General features: G+C 37.6%; 1 protein-coding gene across 1 annotated transcript in view; it reads left to right on the top strand.

Moving 5' to 3' along the window:
• The window catches only part of PPA1 (inorganic pyrophosphatase 1), a 36,173-nt gene extending 15,690 nt beyond the window's left edge, over positions 1-20,483 (top strand). The window contains exons 3-11 of the mRNA XM_004769526.2: positions 427-480; positions 1,347-1,466; positions 3,939-4,025; positions 5,197-5,323; positions 10,603-10,730; positions 11,034-11,119; positions 18,387-18,456; positions 19,485-19,527; positions 20,144-20,483. Coding sequence (XP_004769583.2) covers positions 427-480; positions 1,347-1,466; positions 3,939-4,025; positions 5,197-5,323; positions 10,603-10,730; positions 11,034-11,119; positions 18,387-18,456; positions 19,485-19,527; positions 20,144-20,175 — 747 coding nt within the window. The 3' untranslated portion in view covers positions 20,176-20,483. The remainder of the gene's footprint in view (positions 1-426; positions 481-1,346; positions 1,467-3,938; positions 4,026-5,196; positions 5,324-10,602; positions 10,731-11,033; positions 11,120-18,386; positions 18,457-19,484; positions 19,528-20,143) is intronic.
• The last annotated feature ends 760 nt before the right edge of the window (positions 20,484-21,243 follow it).

Below are 21,243 nucleotides of genomic sequence, written 5' to 3'. Positions count from 1 at the left end.
CTTGAACAATTGCAATGCCACTGGGGAAAGTGAAGAGCCTTTGAAGATGATCGCTTTGAAGATGGCCTTCCTCACACATACAAGTTTTGTTATGTTTAAAAACTCTTTCTTTATAGGAACATTCTTACCTACCCCCCAACATTTTATTTTGAAAAATTGATTATGTTTACTGAAACATACAAAACAGTTCAAAGAATTATACTACAGACAAGCACACACTCACCACCTTGATTATACAGTTATTTTGCATATTTGCTTTATCTTTTCATTCATTAGTCAGTCTGATTTTTTGATGAATTTTGTTGAAAGCCCATTGACTTCAAAGGTCCACTCCAATGAACCTTTAACTTTGGAAGAACTAGGGTGTGCTCACTTAAGTAAGAGAACCAGTTAGCTCCTGTGACCCTCTCCATTCTGTTTTTTCAGGACGTGTTCCACATGGTAGTTGAAGTACCACGCTGGTCTAATGCAAAAATGGAGGTACGTTTCCTCTTATGTTGATAATCAGACTTAGGATATTAATTTTGACCTAGCCAAACTGATTTGCTCAAGGGTTCAATAGCTGAGGTCGAAGATTTTCTTGTTGCTAGTCTCAGTCTGTTTTCCAGTTGGATCTCCTGTTGCCTGCCAATCTCTCACTTGAGCTCCAGCTCATTTACTGTTTGCAAATATGCCATGAACTTTCCTTCCCCAAGCCTTTGCTTCTGGCATTCTGGAAGCCTGGAATTACCTTTTTCTTTTGTCTTGTTCCCCTAAAGTTCATCACTGACTCCTCCACAGAGTCAAACAGGCTTTCTTTAGTTGCCCCAGCCACCTGTATTGAAATTTCTGTTGCATTTTGTTCTTTCTGATGATACCTAATAGGTTTGGCTTTTTGTTGTAGATGTTACATATTTTATATCACTTAAACTTTTTTTTTTTTTTTATATCACTTAAACTTTTTGACTATAACCACATTTTGTATATATTATATACTCAAATATTTGAATAAATTTAAATGTTTTAAAGGAAAATTTAAGTTGGATAATACTTATTTTGCCCTTTTACTAAAAACCTTAAAACATTTATCAAATGTTAGGATTTATTCCAGGTAATTTAGTTTTTGCTTTCTGGAATAAATAAATGTTTTTTGTTTGTTTGTTTTCCCTTCTATATACCTCAAGTAAGTTTTCCACTTAAAGGCTGTTTATGGAATAACTTTTATATCAAATCATTAAAATGTGAGAGGTAAAGTAAGTCATTAAGGTGGAATTAGGGGATGTGTATTCTTTAATTCATTTCCTTAAATTCCTATCTGAATAGTATTTTATATCCAAATATACAATGATTTGAAATTTTTATTTCAGATAGCTACAAAGGACCCTTTAAACCCAATTAAACAAGATGTGAAGAAAGGAAAACTCCGTTATGTTGCAAATTTGTTCCCTTATAAAGGATATATCTGGAACTATGGTGCCATCCCCCAGGTATGTCTCAAAATGTACTTTTTAGCTTATAAAAAATTAACCTACTGCTAGTAAGAAAGATTTAAACACAAGCAGAAAGTTTTTGCTATAGATGTTAACAAAATAAGAGTAATTATAATACTTTCTTGAACAATTTATTTCCAAGATAAACTGAAAGATAAAGGTTTACAATGTTTAAATTCACATTTGAAAGTTTATTCTTTTCTGAAATCTTTATTTTTCTCTATGGACTGGTTGTAAAGCATGCACATGGTTTCTTTACAGAATGAGTAGGAAACCCATTATAAGAGCCTATATGTATATATAGCCTAGTGGCTGAAAGCACTGATTTTTGGTACCACATCCCACGTCTGCTGTTTGGCTCACCTAACTTGCCTTTCTTGCTTCCTGAGACCTGTATTCCCAAGATATTATTAGCACTTAGCTCTTATGGCTATTGAACCTTGCACATGGAAGCTTTTATATTGAGGCCTGATTTCTTCTTACCGCCAGTCTTTTTGTGGTAAAGTAGTAAATGGGGTTCTTTTTCCCTAAGCAGCCAGCACTTTGAGGAGGGAGGCTATCTGCACTATCTGCACTGCACATGGTCCCCAGCACCATGCCAGTGGGTATAGTAGGTTCTTATTTAATATTTAAGTGAAGAGCCACTAGAATCATGTCTATTATGAGTAAATGAAGGCTATTTAATTCCAATTCAGTAGGCTAATGCCTGTGGTGCTGAATGATTTTTGCTTGAAATTCTCAATTTTACTCTTTTCCTGTTGATAAATGGTTTGTTTTTATTAGCCAGTAAGTCTCTTAATTGCAGTCTACTGTGAAACAGTGTGAAAGTTACCAGAACAAAGACCACACTCCCCGAGCTTGTTAGGTGATCACAGAGTCGTTTGTCTGCCTTTATGGCACCTCACTCTGTATTTCAGTTGATTTAGTAGTTAGCCTCAAAACATCGTCCCTTTGGGAAGACACTGCCGAAAGACTTACTCCTGTGGAGGCTGGATTTGGCTTTGTTGCATCCAGTCTTCCTTTATGACCCTTCACTTCTCTGTTTCTGCCTTTCCTCCCGCTGAGTAGGCGAACAAATCTGAGAAGTGGGTTCTAGATTGGGGGAGCAAAGAACGAGAACAACAGCTACATTTTAAGCTTGTAGACCAGCCGCTCCTCTGTGAGATGCTCTACAAGGAGTCGGGGAAAAAAGCCAGCAACTGAAAGCTCCAGAAAATCCTGATTAATAAACCTTTCAGTCTTGGATCCTGGTCAGTGATGACCCTTACCACCAGAACATCTCATTTCCATTTTAGTACTATTCTCTCCCTGCCTCTGTTGTGGAAATTTGTTCCAAGGAAAATCTAGTTAGAAGACAGTGAGCACAAAGAATTCATCAAACACACTTTACTTTTAATGTATTTTTTAGGTAAATATTTGGTTTTGTATTTGTGTTTGCATGTTGTCTCGGCTGTTAGGTGGTTGGTGTTTGTTTTATGCAGCATGGTTATTGGGAGCCTCATGGCTCCCAGTCCTGTGACTTTTTATCTTGGGGTCGGGAGTTCAAGCCCCCACACTGGGTGTGGAGATTGCTGAAAATAAATAAGTAAATAAATAAACAGACTTTTAAAAAAAGAAAAAAGATCATTCTCTGCTTTATTTATTTATTTATTTAAAATTTATTTTTTTATTTAAAATTTATTTATTTGACAAAGAGAGACACAACGAGAGAACGAACACAAACAGGGAGAGTGAGTGGGGGAGGAGCAGGCTTCAAGAGCAGGGAGCCCGATGTGGGGCTCAATCCCAGGACTCTGGGATCATGACCTGAGCCAAAGGCAGATGCTTAACCACTGAGCCACCCAGGTGCCCCCATTCTGTGTTTTAAAGCTTAAAGTTAGTTTAGCGTATATAGCATAGCATATTTAGCATAATAAATATAACTATATATAATATATATAATAAATATAATTATAAATATATAAATTAAATATATAAATATAATAACTATATGTAATATATATAACTATATATTATATATAGTAATAAATATAATTAACTGCTGGGGCTAAATAAATAGCCCCAGCAGTTAATTATAATTATTGTGCCCAGTGAAGAGTCTTAGAAGTGAATAAAGAATTTCTTAAAACTGAGAAGAAAAGGGGTGCCTGGGTGGCTCTGTGGGTTAAGTCTCTGCCTTCGGCTCAGGTCATGATCTCAGGGTCCTGGGATCGGGCCCCGCATTGGGCTTTCTACTTGGCAGGAAGCCTGCTTTCCCCCCGCCACCTGCCTCTGCCTACTTGTGATCTCTGTTAAGTAAAAAAAAAAAAAAAAAAAAAAAAAAACTTAAAGAGAAAATAGCTGAAGATTCATGTTTTGCAGAAAGACTCATGGGATATATGACCTTTTAAAGTCCTGCACAGTCCACTTTGTCAGTAGCATGTGTAGGAGTGATACACTCTTGGCCTTATTATTGTTACTACTTTTTAGACTTGGGAAGACCCAGGACACAATGACAAGCATACTGGCTGTTGTGGTGACAATGATCCCATTGATGTGTGTGAAATTGGAAGTAAGGTAATGGCTCTGAAATATTTTTCTGTAGTGTTAAAAGATGATAGTCATGAGGTATACAGAGTTCATACTTTAAAAAATATTGTGAATAAAATACAAGTATTAGCGAAATAATGATGTCTCTTTGATAAATTAACAGCTTCTGGTTCATCTAAGCATTTGTATACTATAATCTGTGCATTGAAACCTAGTCTAGAAAAGTGTGTATATATGCATGCGTGACTGTACGCACATACGTGGGAGAAGTAGGGGTATTCTGCATCTTCAGAAGGCACATGACCAGTCCGTAAGTGAAGAGTACCTGGAGGTAAATTTCATCTCAGTGCAGGGCAAACCTTGCCTAATGAACCGCCCCATGCCAAATAAGCTCATGAGAGGGAATTTCTTTATCATGGTGAGAATTTCTTTATCAAGTAGGGCTGCTCTAAGATTATGACTACAGTTAGATTTCTTTATGATCTGTCTCAGGCTCAGGGAAATAGTTAACTGAAAAAAAGCTGTCATTGATGTTTTTAACTCATAAAGTTAAGTCGTATTGTATGACTTGCCTAATTCAGCCAGGGGGTGGGGGGCATAGAATTCAGTGATCCATCACTCACACACAACCCAGGTGTTCTCCTTAATACTCATCACCCTTTTAGCCCACCCTGCACCCACCTGCCCCCAGCAACCCTCAGTTTGTTCTCTATCAATAAAAGTCTCTTATGGTTTGTTTCCTTCTCTCCTTTTTACTTTTCCCCCTTCCCATATGTTCATCTGTTTTCTTGAATTCCACATATGAGTGAGATCATACGGTATTTGTCTTTCTCTGACTTATTTCGAGAAAACACATTTAAGTATGAGTTTGAAACATTATGGAGGATTTATTCTTTGGCACAATCAGTGACAGTTCAAAAAATGTGAATTATCCTGAACCATGCTATTGCTTAAGTAATAAGGGTAATAGGGAATAATAGGGAATAATAGTAATAGTAATAAGGGTACCTATTTTCAATTTTGATAAGAGTGACAGGGATTTGATTGTTAGCTTTTCAAAAATTGCTCAAAGGAACAATTTTAAGGTAAGTTTGCAGAAACTTGGAATCTTCCATATTTCTTATTATCTGCCAAGTAGAACTTTTCTTCCAAAGGTTCATTCTGTAGTATTGTCCTAACTGTGGTTATTGACTCTCAGGTATGTGCAAGAGGTGAAATAATTGGGGTGAAAGGTTCTGGCATACTGGCTATGATTGATGAAGGGGAAACTGACTGGAAGGTCATTGCCATTAACGTGGATGATCCTGATGCAGCCAATTACAATGGTAAGGAAATCTGAAGATCTGATCTATGTCTAAATCTTATGCGCCACCAAACTTAACCTGTGATGATAGATTTGCCTTCAGGAAGCGATAAGCAATAAGCCCATGCCTTCAAACTGTTAAAGAATGGAGAAGCAAGAGGTGCCTGGGTGGTTCAGTCGGTTGAGCAGCTGCCTTTAGCTCAGGTCATGATCCCAGAGTTCTTGAGTCAAGCCCCGCATCTGGCTCAGCAGAGAGCCTGCTTCTCTCTCTCCCTCTGCCTGCCGCTCTGCCTATTTGTGATCTCTCTTTATCTCTCTGTCAAATAAATAAATAAAATCTTTTTTTTTTTTTAAAGATTTTATTTATTTGACAGACAAAGATCACAAGCAGGCAGAGAAGCAGGCAGAGAGGAGGAAGCCGGCTCCCCGCTGAGCAGAGAGCCCGAGGCGGGGCTCAATCCCAGGACTGTGAGATCATGACCCGAGGGCAGAGGCCCAACCCACTGAGCTACCCAGGCACCCCAAATAAATAAAATCTTAACAAGAAAAAAAGAGTGGAGAAGCATAACATTGGACAGAGCATTGTTACTGCACCTAGGGAACTTCTTAATAATTAACTTAAAATTAACTCAACTTTCTCCTTCATTCCAGGAAAGAAAAAAACTGGTAGTTTGTGTTGACTGTTTTCTCTCTTCCTTCCATACATACTAGCATTTACTTGCTCTATTTATTTATTTAAAAATATTTTTTATTGAGCTATGATCTGCATACCATAAAATTTGTTTAAAAATATATAATTTTATGATTTCTCATATATTCACTCAGTTGTGCAAATATCACCACTATCTAATTCCAGAACATGTTCCCCACCCTAAGAGGAAGCCCCATAACCATTAGCAGTCACTCCCTGTTCCCACTTCCGGCTGTCCCTGGCAACCACGAATCTATTGTGTGTCTTTATGGACTTGCCTGTTCTGAACATTTCGCACAAGTGGGATCGTATGATAACGTGTCTGTCTGGCTTCTTTCATATAGCATCATGTTTTCAAGTCTCATTTACATCATAACACATATCAGTACTTCATTCCCTCTCCCTTTTTTTGGTGGTATAATTCACTTAACACAAAATTCACTGCTGTAACAGTTTTAAAGTGTATAGTTTGGTGGCATTTAGTACATTCACAAGGTTGCGTGACCATCAGCACCGTCTAGTTTCAGGACATTTCATCACTCCAAAAGAAGATGCTGCCTCTAAGTGGTCAGTCCCTAGGCCCTTCTTTTCCCAGGCCCTGGCAGCCACTAATCTGCTGTCTGTCTCCATGGATTTACCTATACTGGATATTTCATACACGTAGAATTTCACACACATGCGGCTTTTTGTGTCTGGTTTCTTTTACTTAGCATAATGCTTACTAGGTGCATTATGTAATGCACCTAGTAGCTGTAGCTACTACAGCTGTAGCTCGTATCTGCACTCCTTCCTTTTTATGGCTGAATTCCATCCATTGCATGGATCTACGCCACACTTTATTTATCAATTCATCTGTTGATAGACAATTGGTTTGTTTTTGGCTGTTAGGAATAATGCTGCTGCTATGAACAAGTTTTTTATGTGGACATATGTTTTTAATCCTCTTGGATATAGATACCTAGGCGTGGAGCTGCTGAGTCATATGGGGACTCTCATGTTTAACCTTTTCAGGAATGGCCAAACTCTTTTCCAAAGCAGCTGCACCATTTTACAGTCCTGCCGCTGGCCATCAGTGTTCTAATTTCTCAACTTTCTTGCCCACTTGTTACTTTTTTTTTTCCCCCATTATAGCCTTTCTAGTTCTTTATGTATTCTGGATACTAGACCTTTATGAGATACATGATTTACCTGTATCTTCTTCTACTTTGTAGATTGTCCTTTAATTTTCTTAATGAAAGCCCTCAAGTTTTCCATTTTTGTGTAATTTATCAATTTTTCTTCTGTTTCTTGTACTTTAGGTATCATATCTAAGAAACCATTACCTCTAGTCCAAGGTCATAAAGATTTACACTTATGTTTCTTTCTAAGAGTTTTATAAATTTAGCTCTCACATTTAGGCCCTGATCTGTTTTATATTAATTTTTGTATATGGTATGAAGTGGGAGGCCACCAACATTCTTTTGGATATGGAGATCTATTTGTCCCAGCACCATTGTTGAAGACTATTCTTTCCCCCATTGAATTGTGTTGGGATTATTACTGAGAATCAGTTGGCCATAAATGTATGGGTTAATGCTATAATCCGATTGTCTGAGTCCTTTTTGAAAAAGAAATGTTTGTACCTTGTAATTCTATCTTGTTTTCATGTCTATTTTTATATTAATCTTGTCTCTAGTTAATGATCGAACCCATTTTCATTATTGAATTGGTCTTCTCTTGCCTGTCTGAAATGGGTCTCACTGGACTAAAATCAAGGTGTCAGCAGGATTGTGTTCCTTCTGGAGGCTCCAAGGAAAAATATTTTTCCTTGCATTTTCTAGCCTCTGAAGGCTGCCCATATTCCTTGATTCATGTCCCCTCTTCAAGCCAGCAACTGCAAGGCAAGTCTTTATCACCCTCTTCCCTGACGGACTCTGCTTCCTCTGCCACATAAAGATCTTTAAGATTAAACCCAGCCAGATATCCCAGGATTATCTCCCAGTTTCCAGATCAGCTGATTAGCAACCTTAATTCCACTTGCAGCCTTCATTTCCTCTTCCCATGTAACAGGACATATTCACAGGTTCTGGGAATTAGGACGGGGACATCTTTGGGGACAGCCTTCCGCTCACCACAAATGATGACACTGTAATGGTGGATACATGATAGCATGCATTTGTCAAAACCTGTAGAATTTTATAGTAGCAGAATGATGCCACACCCCTTCAAAGTCATCTACCTCCTAATCTCCTGAATAGGTTACTTTACATGGCAGATGCACTTTCAGTTGTGATTAAGGTTAGGTCCTTGAGATGGGGAGAGTATCCTGGATTATCCACATGGGCCTCATTTAATCCCATGAGTCCTTGAAAGCAGAGAACCTTTCTCAGCTATAGCCACAAAGAGATGTGATAGCAGAAGAGTCAGAGTCAGAAAGAGAAATGAATAGAGACAGACCTTTTGTTTCACATTGTCCTGTATTGTTAAAATTTTATAGAGTGAGAATGCGTTCATTCTGTTTGTTTACCCCTTGACAGTGATTCTTGTGATCAGTGTGTCCATTTTCCCATATGCTATTAACATAAGATCACAGGCGCTAAGTGACATGCTCTGGCCACAGTTAGGGAAGCCACACCTATCATTATGTCAGGGGCATTTTGCTAGGGTATCATTTCCCTGCAGTAGAGGCTCTTAGAACCCTGAAAACTTTGTCTGGGTGGTTGGCCCCATGGTGCAGGTAGTATACAGCTTTCCCACAACGTCAACCGGAGACAGTGTCTGTTTGCCATCCGTTACTGGAGTTTCTAGATGGATAGAAGTCTTGACTAGCCACAACTTTGGGAGAGATACACACAGAGCCATGGGAGAGGACTGCAGCAACCAGGTTGGACACATGGATCCTCTTTGTCATTGGGGGGCCCACAATAGCCAGATTGCCCTGTGAGCCTGGGGTTCCATGCAGGCTACAACACCAGTACTGACTGGCTGATTAGGACAGCCAAACCCAAGAGGGAACAACAGCACAGGGTGCTGTCTCTGGTAGGATCTTGATGTGGCATTAGGAGGCCCACAACTGTTGTAGCTCTGCAGACCACTGGCAGCATGCAAAGTGAGAACAAAAGTTGACTAGCTTTTTTTCCAACTTTTTCTCTTCTGGGGCTGATGTTCAGGGTTCCCCGGTCTGGATCTAGTGTACTTTTCAAGGTCTGGTTCAGGGTCAGAGAGTCAATCAGCTCCTACAGGTTTCTAGGCTGTGGTATAATACAAAAATATATTTGGTCTTTGTTTCCAGTTCCTGGCAAAGTACTTCCTGGAATTTCCTGGGTGTTTCCTAGTCTGTTTAGTTATACATAATAAGTCCTTTTCTTCAAACCTGAGTTTATGCTAATTAGTTGACTTAGGTGGGGCTCCTAGCTAACTTCAGACTGGATTGGTCACCGAAAGACTGAGTGATTAGAGGGCAGGAATGTTCAGTCCCACCCACGGGCCTCTGGGGCCAGGAGGAGAAATAACAGAATTCATGATATTCTTTAACTACACAGATTATAAACTGTACTTAAGGAAAGTTATTTTATAAAATTTAAATGTGCTTCTCTTGTTGAATGTACTCTTCCTTCCAGTAATACTTTTCTTGGTTGATTTTTTTTTTTAGCCCTTGTTTCTTCTGTTTGCTTGCATTGAACAGCAGTTTGGTCATTTAAAGTTGACCTTGAGGACATTGAGGCTAGGCATTGTTGATGGCTATACAGAAACCTTGAAAAGTTTAAAAGAATTTTAAATTATAAAATTTTTTAAACAAATTTTTAAAAGGATTTTATATATTTATTTATTTAGAGAGGACACACATGACAGCCACCGTGAGTGGGGGTATGGGCAGAGGAAAATCTCAAGCAGACTCCCTTGCTGAGTGCAGAGCCTTACGAGGGGCTGGGATCCCACGACCTAAGACCATACCCTGAGCCAGAGGCAGACACTGAGCTGACTGCTTCTCCCTCCCCCTCTGCCTGCCACTTCCCCTGCTTACGCTCTCTCACTCTCTCTGTCAAATAAATAAATAAAATCTTAAAAAAAAAAAAAAATCAGACACTTAACTGACTGAGCCACCCAGGTGTCCTAAAACATTGTTGTGTGTTTTGTTTTTTTTTTTAAAGAGGATAGTTTCCTGTTGGCCAGAACTAGAGCATTGTGATGTACAATGCCTATCCTATACAGGGAGAAGTCTAGTCTCATTTATGTCACCCATCAATGGACTTCAGTATAATCCATTTTTCTTGTCTCGGTAATTGGGGTGTATACCTCTGAATATAGCCTCAGGCTGTCTTTTTTGGTATCTCCTGCCCTTCTCATACAAGTTACCTAACCTTGACAAACTCTTTCATTATGTAGCCCCCAGTCATATCTCCCTCCTCACCTCTAATAGAAATTATTACTGTATTAATTGTTTCCTTAATACTTAAAGTCATAGATGATTTTCTTTTCATGTGTATGTGCTCTCTTTTCAACAAGGTGGTTAGCTCTGTTATCTTTTACTTTGATAATCCATTCCATAGCTCTCTCAAAGTGCATACTTGAGATTTTTATTGCATGAATAATTACCTGTGCATCTTACAATCTACTTATTCTCTTCTTAGATATTAATGATGTTAAGCGGCTGAAACCTGGCTACCTGGAAGCTACTGTGGACTGGTTCAGAAGGTACAAGGTTCCTGATGGAAAACCAGAGAACCAGTTTGCTTTCAATGCAGAATTCAAAGATAAGGTAATGCGTCATTTAGAAGCATAGCTTTAAGCCTGTTTGTATTGAGACTATTTTAACTATATATATATATATTTTTAATTTAACTATATTGTTACCATTTAAAGACTATACGGTCATAAAATAAATGTTTAAAGACATTGGTAAGATAGTCTTGACATTAATTTATCCATTTAAATGTTCTCTCCTGCTTTTGACACAAGGAAGTGAATTCAGAAAAGACAAAGTTATCACTCTTTGGGGAAATCTTGATAATAAGGAAAGAACTCTTATCTGTCATTGTAATGCATTTTCTTCCAATTATAGGATTTTGCAATTGATATTATTAAAAGCACTCATGACCATTGGAGAGCATTAGTGACGAAGAAAACCGATGGAAAGGGAATCAGTTGGTAAGCAGTAATTCTTCTCTGCATGTTTAACACAAAACAGACCAGTTTGCTCCAGAGATTTTAATGATACAAACATACCGTATCATGGTATTCCCTTAGAAAAGAGAGAACTAGTTTGTCAGTCCGTGCTAAAGGGAGTGGGAAGGTAGATATGTTAGCAAGTGAAAAGTACTCATAAGATACCCTCTGAACAAGTACAAACTAATACTATAAAGGGGACAGTTGAGAACAGAGCTTTGTGAGGGTAACTGGAAAGGCTTCCTAACATCAGGATGCTCAGAATGTAGCAAGTAAAATAATTTTGAGTGCAAGGGTTTTTCTCTGATATAAATACAGAAGAAGCATTGCAGCTAAACCAGTATCTACCATGCACACAAAATTTATTACTGCTAATAATAACCTAATATTTATTGAACAGTTAAATATTTGCCAAGCATGTAACAGAGATGTGTGGGGTTGCCTGGGTGGCTCAGTCAGTTAAGCGGCCCACTCTGGATTTCTGCCCGGGTCAATGATCTTGAGGTGGTGAGATTGAGGCCTGCATCAGGCTCTGCACTCAGCAGGAAGTCAGAGCCTGCTTGAGATTCTCTTCCTCTCCTTCTGCCCTTCCCGCTGCTTGCATACACACGCTCTCTTTCTAAAATAAATAAATAAACAAATAAGCAAACAAATCTTTTAAAAGGGGGGTGCGCCTGGGTGACTCAGTGGGTTAAAGCCTCTGCCTTCAGCTCAGGTCATGATCCTAGGCTCCTGGGATCGAGCCCTGAATCAGGTTCTGCTCCCCCGCACCCCCCACCCCCCACCCCGCCAGCCTCTCTGCCTATTTGTGATCTCTGTCAAATAAATAAATAAAATCTTTTAAAAAAGAGAGCGAGAGAGAGAGATGCAGGGAAGTTAAACTTAACCAAAGTCACCCCATGATAAGTGTTTCAGAGTTAGGACTCCTATCCAAGTCTGTCTGGCCTCCAGACAGTGTTCAGGATCATATACTACTTCTTGAATACTCAAAAATTTATGAGAGAATGACCACTATCACCAGTTAACTAATGTTCTTGAAATAGTAGTCAATGAAATACATAAGGGAAAGGATGTATTTTGATCCAGGAATATTGGAAAGGGAAGAGCAAATTGTCATAGATTATATGATTTTGTATCCAGAAAACCCTAGGGAAATAAAGAATTTAGCAAGGTGACCAACTACAAAGTGAATATATATATTAATAGCTTTCTATACAAGTGGTAGCAGAAACCATAATGGAGGAAAAGGTCCCATATAGAATATATAGTATTTAAAAAGAAAACACAAACCAAGGTATAAACAAGACATCTGCAGGACCCAGAAGAAGAAAGCTTTAAGACACTTGAGGAATATAAAATATTTAAAAAAAAAAAAAAAGTAAACTGTGTTCATAAATAACATTCAGTTTCATTAGAAAAAAAAAACTGCATGTGAAAATAGCCAGAAGAATTCTGAAAGAAAAAAAAAAATGAGGGTAGTGGTATCAGGGTGTAGTGTTAATTGTTTTTGTCATGTTTAGTAATACTGTTGTCCTGAATGTTTGATACTGAAGAAGAAAGTCATATCACTCAGAAGTCCTTTTGGAGTTTGGTAGACCCAGAGATGTCTTAGTTTATAACAAAATATTATGGATGAATGGTTATGGACCCACACGGGCTGTTTAGGAAGAAAACTGGCTAGATCCCTAACTACTCCCCATACTTCTTATGCCAGAGGTGCACACCAGCAACACCACCATGTTCTGGCTGTTTTGTTTTGTTTTAAGAGGTGCTATGACCAGGCAGGTGCTCCAGGAGTGCCCTCAGAGGCAGCTCTGCACATTTTCTCACGTTTAGCCTCTCTGCACCCTTATGTTAATTGGGTGTGGTCTGTAGGTATTTGAGTTTACAGCCCTTGTCTTACATCAGTATTAAATGTCAGACACATACATTTTGATGTGAAAATTTTCTAGAAAAAGTAGAAGGAGTTTTTTTTTTAAGATTTTATTTATTTGAGAAAATCATTTTAAAAATTCAGTTATACTGCATGAGCAGAGGGAGGGCTGGAGGGAGAAACAAGGTCCCCCACTGAGCAGGGAAGAGGACATGGGACATTATCCCAGGACCCTGAGATTCTTACCTGAGCCGAAAGCAGCCCGCTTAACTGACTGAGCTACCCAGGTGCCCTAAGTGAATTTATTAGGTTATAGCAGGGAAAGCCTTTTTAAACAGAGCACAAACTCAAAATCCATACAGGAAAGGTTTACTTTTCATATATATCAGGAGACAATTTTTCCCAGTTGCTCTTTTTTTTTTTAAACAAAATACAACGAAGGGCTAAATTCTTTAATACATAAACAGCTTCTTCAAGTCAAAAAAGACTAGCAATTCAATAGATGGAGAAAAAGGTAGGAGAAGGAAGTTTACATAGAAGAAGGTGTACAGTCTCATAATTTAAAATGCAATTCAGCAAGATAATGATATTGCCCATTACATTTGCCAAAATTAGAAAAAAATCAGATGATAGCCAGAGTTACCAAGACCATACATATGTAGCTATTGAGCTCATAAATGGGTATACCTTTGTGAAGGGCACTTTGATAGGATCCAGTCAAGAAATTAAAATTGCATATATTTCTTCACACCACCACTGCTAGGAATATATCCATAGTTCACCAAGATCCACGTATAAGGATGTTCTTTATAATGTCGTTTATAATAGCAAAATGTTAGGGAAAAAATGTCATGATTAAGTACATCTATAATGGCACATTAAAAAAATATCTCTATATATTGATATGGAATGATATCTAAAATATATTAAGGGAGAAAAGCAAAGTTCCTAGTAGTGGGGTGCCTGGGTGGCTCAGTGGGTTAAAGCCTCTGCCTTTAGCTCAGGTCATGATCTCAGGGTCCTGGGATCGAGTCTCCCGCTTCAGGCTCTCTGCTCGGTGGGGAGCCTGCTTCTTCCTCTCTCTCTCTGCCTACCTCTCTGCCTACTTGTGATCTCTGTCTGTCAAATAAATAAATAAAATCTTAAAAAAAAAAAAAAAGTTCCTAGTAGTGTATTTAATATGATCCTATTAAAGGATTAAAGGTGCAAGATAAGCACCCCCCACATACACACATACCTACACATATATCAGCATCTATGTATTTATGTCCACATTTTTTTTTCCGGGGTCGGGGGAGAACTAGAAATTATAATTGAGAGAAAGGCCTTCATTTTATGACTGTCTGAATTTTCTAACTATTTATATGTATATTTTCATTTTTTTAAATGTCAAAGTTATCTGGGCAGTAAGATTTTTTCTGAGTATGAGAAAATCCTAACATAAAAATAATTCTCAGGGATATTCTGTTCTGTGAGTCAGGATAATGTCCTGTAAAGTGAAAACACTGTCTTTCCACAAACAAGATAAAATGAGCAGTTATATATTTGTGTGAAAAAGTACGATCCTAATACACTGCTTTTAAGTTCTCAATTTTTGTGGTGTCTTATTTCTATAGAAATGATCTTAATGCATGTTAAGTAACAGGTAACTGTGGATATTTTCTTTTTCATTTTAGTAGACAATTTTTGATCATACCCATATTATACTAGTGCTATAATAATATATAGGAAATTTTGAACTATGGATAAACAAAAAGAAAACCTATGTTTTAAAAAAATCCCCCTTATTAGATTTTCCATAGATATTCCTATTAACATGTAGAGTTTTTTTTACAGTGCTTGTGTGAATGTGCAATACTTTAAAAAATAATTAGGATTATATTACATGTATAATTTGTTTTATTACTTTTAATTTCTAAAAATTTTTCTTAAAGATTTTTATTTATTTATTTGACGGAGAGAACACAAGCAGGGGGAGTAGCAGGCAGAGGGAGGGGGTGAAGCAGGCTCCCCACTGTGCAGGGAGCCCAATGTGGGGCTGGATCCGAGGACCCTGGGATCATGACCTGAGCCGAAGGCAGACGCTTAACTGGACTGAGCCACCCAAGCACCCTATGTTTTGTGATTTTTTTTAAAAAAAACATTTAACACTATAAGTATTTCCCTATATCATTAAGAATATTTTTATAATATTAGGTAACATTCCATCTCTGTGTAATATCTCACCTCCTAAATACACCATTTTAAATCATCCCCATTGCTGGATATTTTGGTTACTTCCAGCTTTTCATTCTTATCAATGGTGAGGTGGTATCTGTTGAAACTTTATAGATCATTGTTTAAATCTGTTTGAATTCTCAGAGTTAGAACTTCTCTATCAAAGCCTATGGGCTTTTTAAAAGTTTTTTTCCAGAAATATTTGTCCAAGAACCAAGTGTTGCTCCCACCAGGCTAGTTTATCTCAGGTGCTTCATCAGCACTGACAGGAACTGACAGGATTTTTTGCTTTTGTCTAATTTGGAAAGATATGTTTCTCATTTTAATGTGCATTTCTTAGTTATTTCAGCAATAATTACAGGACATTCCATCTTAGATTTCTAAATTTGAACTTGTTTAGGTACTAGAATAAAATTGGCAACAAGAATAACTATACCTTGGCCAAATAAAGAGAATATTTTATATGGGTGAGAAAGCTTTCAACTAAATCAAACTTGAATTTCATCTGGCCTACCATCTTCAACTTCCAAAAAATTATTTTTCATTGGGGTATAATTGACATAGCATTATGTTAGTTTCAGGTATACAGTGTAATGATTTTTGATATTTGTATATACTGCAAAACGATCACCATTAAGTCCAGTTAACATCCATCACCACCGATAGTTATAGCATTTTTTTTCTTAATATGAGAACTTTCAAGATCCACTTTCCTAGCTACTTTCAAATATGCAATATGGTATGAGTTAGTCATAGCTGAAAACTGGCACTTTTGACCCCTTCCACCCATTTGATCCACCTTCACCTCACCTCAGGTAACCACCGGTATGTTCTCTATATCCGTGAACTTGATTTTTTTTTTGCTTCTTTAGATGCCACATATAAGTGAGATCATAACGATATTTATCTTTTTCTGTGTAACTTATTTAATTTAGAATAATGCCCTCAGATGCCATCTTTGTTTTTACAAATGGCAGGATTTCATTTTCTTTTATGACTAATAGTCCATTTACTACATTTTCTTTGTCCATTTGTCCATGGGTGGACCTTTAGATTGTTTCCATGTCTTGCTGTAAATCAGGCTGCAGTGAACATGAGGGTGCATGTGTGTTTTCCATTTCGTGTTTTTGTTCTTCAGATAAATATTCAAAGTGGAATTGCTGGATCATAGCATAGTTCTTTTTTTAAATTTTTTGAGGGCCCTTCCTACTGTTTTCTGCAGGGGCTGCTCCAATTTGCATTTCTACCAACAGTGCACAAGGGCTTCATTTTTTTTTTTTTTTTTTTTTTTACATACTACTAACATTTGTTATTTCTTGCTGATAATAGCCATTCTGACAGGTGTGAGGTGACCTCTCTCTGTGGTTTTGATCTGCATCTCCCTCATGATGAGTGGTGTTGCGTGCCTTTTCATGTACTTGTTGGCCATCTGGATGTCTTCTTTGGAAAATTTCCTATCCAGTCCTTTTACCCATTTTTATTTATTTATTTATTTATTTATTTATTTTTTATTATTTTTTTTTTAATTTTTTTTTTTTTTTTTTATTTGACAGACAGATCACAAGTAGGCAGAGAGGCAGGCAAAGAGAGAGAGAGGAGGAAGCAGGCTCTCCGCGGAGCAGAGAGCCCGATGTGGGGCTCGATCCCAGGACCCTGGGATCATGACCTGAGCTGAAGGCAGCGGCTTAACCCACTGAGCCACCCAGGCGCCCCCTTTTACCCATTTTTAAATCAGGTTGTTCGTTTGCTATTGTTGTATGAATTTTTTATATTTTTTATGTTAAGCCTTTATCAGATATATGATTTGCAGGTATTTTCTCCCATTTAGTAGGTTGCCTTTCATTTTGTTGATGTTTCCCTTTACTGTGCGGAGGTATTTTAGTTTGATATGGTCCTACTTGTCTATTTTTCTTTTGTCTTTGCCTTTTGGATAAATCCAAAAATTTATCTCCAAGACTGATGTCAAGGAGCTTACTGTTTTCTTCTAGGAGTTTTATGATTTCAGGTCTACATTCAAGTCTCACCTATTTTGATTTAATATTTGTGTACGATGTAAGATAGTGGTCCAGTTTCACTCTTTTGCACATGGCTGTCCAGTTTTTCCAAAATCGCTTATTGAAGAGACTGTCCTTTTCTCATTGTATCTTGGCTCCTTTATTGTAAATTAATTGAGCTTATATGAATGGGTTTTATTTCTGGGCTTTCTGTCCTGTTCCTTTGATCTGTGTATCTGTTTTTATGCCAATACCATACTATTCTGATTACTGTGGCGTGAAATCAGGAACTGTGAGGCCTCCAGCTTTGCTCTTACTTCTCAAAACTGTTTTGGCTACTCAGGGTCTTTGGTGGCTCCAAACACATTTTAGATTTGTCCTGTTTACTGTGAAAGAATGCTACTGAATTTTGATAAGGATTGTGCTGAATCTGGATTGCTTTGGGTAGTATGAATATTTTGACCACATTAATTCTTAAAGTTCATGACCATGGACTGTCTTTCCATTTGTGTCTTCCTCAATCTCTTTTTGTTAGAGTCTTACAGTTTTCAGTGTACACATCTTTCCCACCTCCTTGGTTAAGTCGGGGCACCTGGCTCAGTAGAGCACTCGGCTCTTGATCTTGGGGTTGTGAATTTGAGCCCCACCTTGGACTTGGAGATTACTTTTAAAAAACTTATTCCTAGGTATTTTATTCTTTTTAATGTAACTGTAAATGTTACTGTTTTAATTTCTTTCTGATAGTTTAGTATTAGTATATGGAAAATGTGACAGATTTTTGTATATAGTGATTTTGTATCCTACAACTTGAGTAAACCTGAAATGCAAGTAAACCAAACTTGAATCTCTTCAGGCCTACCATCTCTATCCGTTGCTTTTTTCTTTTCTTTTTTTTTTTTTTAAGATTTTATTTATTTATTTGAAAGACAGAGATCACAGGTAGGCAGAGGGAGGGTGGGGTGGGGGGGGGGGGGGGGAGCAGGCTCCCTGCTGAGCAGAGAGCCTGAGGCGGGGCTCGATCCCATGACCCTGGGATCATGACCTGAGCTGAAGGCAGAGGCTTCAACCCACTGAGCCACCCAGGTGCCCCTATCTGTAGTTTTTTGACTCTTAAGAGACAAGTTTTGTTACTGTAACTCATGACTACTTCTTTTTTATTTAATAGCATGAATACTACAGTGTCTGGGAGCCCCTTCAAGTGTGACCCGGATGCTGCCAAAGCTATCGTGGATGCTGTATGTAAAAGTTTTCCTTGAAAAAGAATGTACCTGGTGCTAAAGAGATTAAGATGATAATTGGGAGGGAAAGTACTTCCTTCAGCAAATACTGGGAGTCCCTCCTGGCTGCCTATCATTGTGTGAGGTCTTGAAATTACAAACTGTGAGTGCACACAAGTGGACTTTTGACTGAAGGGAGAAGCTGAGAAGGGTTTTAGTCAACTCTAATTGGGCATATAGTATACTTGTAACAATCAAAGTGATTCCAGAAGGTTCTAACCCAAATCCTGTGTGGGTATCCTAAGCCCATTTTCCAAAAGAATTAATGGGAACTTACTAGACTTGGTTATAGCAAGGACTAAGAAGATGGTCAAGTTTCAGGCGCCATGCAAGAGCAGTTAATAACCCTAGAAAAGACTTTCTTTTAGTAAACTATTCACGAAAGAAATAATTTTGGCTTTGTATTATGTTTAATTATTTGATTTGGATCAACCAAAAGACTGAACTAGATAATCTTAAATTATTTTCATTTACTATATTAAATGAGGAAAAGAAAATGAAATCTGACTTTTTACTGCCTTGTAAGTGGGGTGTAGCACAAGGAAAAAGAACGATTTAACAATGAAGCCAGTACATTTAGATTTCTCTTTATATCTGAATCCTGACAAAGTTGAGATGAATAAGAAGAATTGGAAGGGGAAAACCGTTGGTTAACAATCATAACTTTTCAATGAGGACACTCTGCCTACTTTTTCTGTATATGTGTATATATAAATTCATTATATATGCATCAATCTGTTATTTCAAGCAGCATTTCATTTTATTTATCCTCCTGTGTTCAATCAAAAGCTAAAGGGCCTGAATTTGTTTTTTGGCAGTAAAGTGAACCTTGCCTTGTTCTTATGTATTATAAATTATTTTTAGAATCTAAAAATTGGGAAAGTTATCTTCTGTTCAGATTTTTTTAAATTTTTGTGTTGGTATACCTTTTTGGCTTACTTTTTTTTTTTTTAATTAGACTAATACATTTTAATATTTTATTTTAGTTACCGCCACCATGCGAATCCGCCTGCACAATACCAACAGATGGTAAGATCTATATTCTAGTAAAATTACACTAAACATTTCGTGTTTAGTGTAATTGTGTGTGGGAAAAATATATTTGTACCTACAGATATGTATTACACACCACATCCACAGAGAAAGAGAAAGAAGGGAAGAAGAAACATTTTTAGAGTTCCATACTGTATGTGGGAAGAAAGATGGCTGCATTGCCACCCTTCACACCAGCTCCCATCACAGCAGTTTCCAAACCATGACCTGCTGTGGCTCTCTGGGTTCCGGGAGAAGGGCTCGTGGATGTGGGAGCAGGTGGGGCTCTGGATCCCCCTCTGGCCACCAACACAGCTTTCTCCCCCTTTACATTTAGAATTCTCTGTAAGATGGTTCTGGTGAGAATCACATGTTTATCGATTAGGATCAAACATGAGAAAGCCCAGGAGAAAACACTGTGATAAATTACCTGTTTTTGCCATAGTGGAACTTCAGGTGTCCGTTTGTTTTAAGGTGATCTGTGGTAGAATACATGAAAGCAAGTATGATACTCGTTGTTATATTTCGGGTATATTTTAATTTTTTTTTTACTATTTTACGTTTTGATTCTTAATAGAGATTCTAATTTGGTTTTCTTTTTTTCCAAATGCAGTGGATAAGTGGTTCCATCACCAGAAGAACTAATGACTGTTCTGCCGAATACAGGCTGGTGATGCCGCACCCTGTTCATCTGGAGCCGTAGATGCAGAAGTAGCTTCTCACAGCTTCACATTCATAGAACTAATCTAACTAAAGCAAATTCTGCTGCGACCAATATATTCAGAATGTTATGCCTCTAAAAGCATTTTTCATATCTCAACTAAGAGTACGTGTTTCAATATCAAAGCGGTTGTTGTAATTTAGAAGTCATTTGTGAATATGCAAGATGAATGCATGTTGGATGTATATGTTTACCATGTGTTAGAAAATAAAATTATTTTGCCAAAACTTCATTTATAATATTTTTATTTTACTCTGAAACCTGACGTTACGAAGTGGGCATGGGTGCTATTTGGTGTTTGTTTTCTATCAGTGATCTTATAATTCAGTTTCATAATTATTAGATTAAAACTGACTTTATTTTTAGGAACCTGAGAGTGAAAGCCCTCATGTTTATAGTAATCTCGATGCTATATTCTTTTTTTTTAAAGATTTTATTTATTTGAAAGAGAGAGAGATCACAAGTAGGCAGAGAGAGGGGGAAGCAGGCTCCCTGCTGAGCAGAGAGCCCGATTTGGGGCTCAATCCCAGGACCCTGGGGTTGTGACCTGAGCTGAAGGTAGAGGCTTTAACTCACTGAGCCACTCAGGCACCCCTCTATGCTGTATTCATACTAATTCCTAACAACCCATTGCAAAGCAGAAAGCAAAACCTTGCTCACATTTTGAAATGATATAGTTACTTTCTTTACTTCTCTAATCAACAAATTAGATTCTTAAGTCATTTACATTATATTCTGAGTTACAAGTCCAAATACCTTTGTGACTAAGGTCTTAGGTTTTGGAGCTGTACAGACCTGAATTTTCCATTGTAGCCCATCTATTTTTCTCTGTAATCTTAGGTCAGTTACCCACCACCCAACTTCAGTTGTTTCATTTGTAAATAAGATGTTACTCATGCAATGGCCTGTATTAAGCAGATTTTTTTATTTGAGATCATTGTGGATTCACAAGCAATTGTAAGAAATAATACAGAGAGCTTCTCTATACCTTC

This window comes from Mustela putorius, unplaced genomic scaffold (genome assembly GCF_011764305.1).
Source record: "Mustela putorius furo isolate JIRA1106 unplaced genomic scaffold, ASM1176430v1.1 tig00000698_pilon_pilon_pilon, whole genome shotgun sequence".
NCBI lineage: Eukaryota > Metazoa > Chordata > Mammalia > Carnivora > Mustelidae > Mustela > Mustela putorius.
The sequence above is the reverse complement of the archived record's forward strand: the minus strand, read 5'-3'. Positions and strand labels throughout refer to the sequence as shown.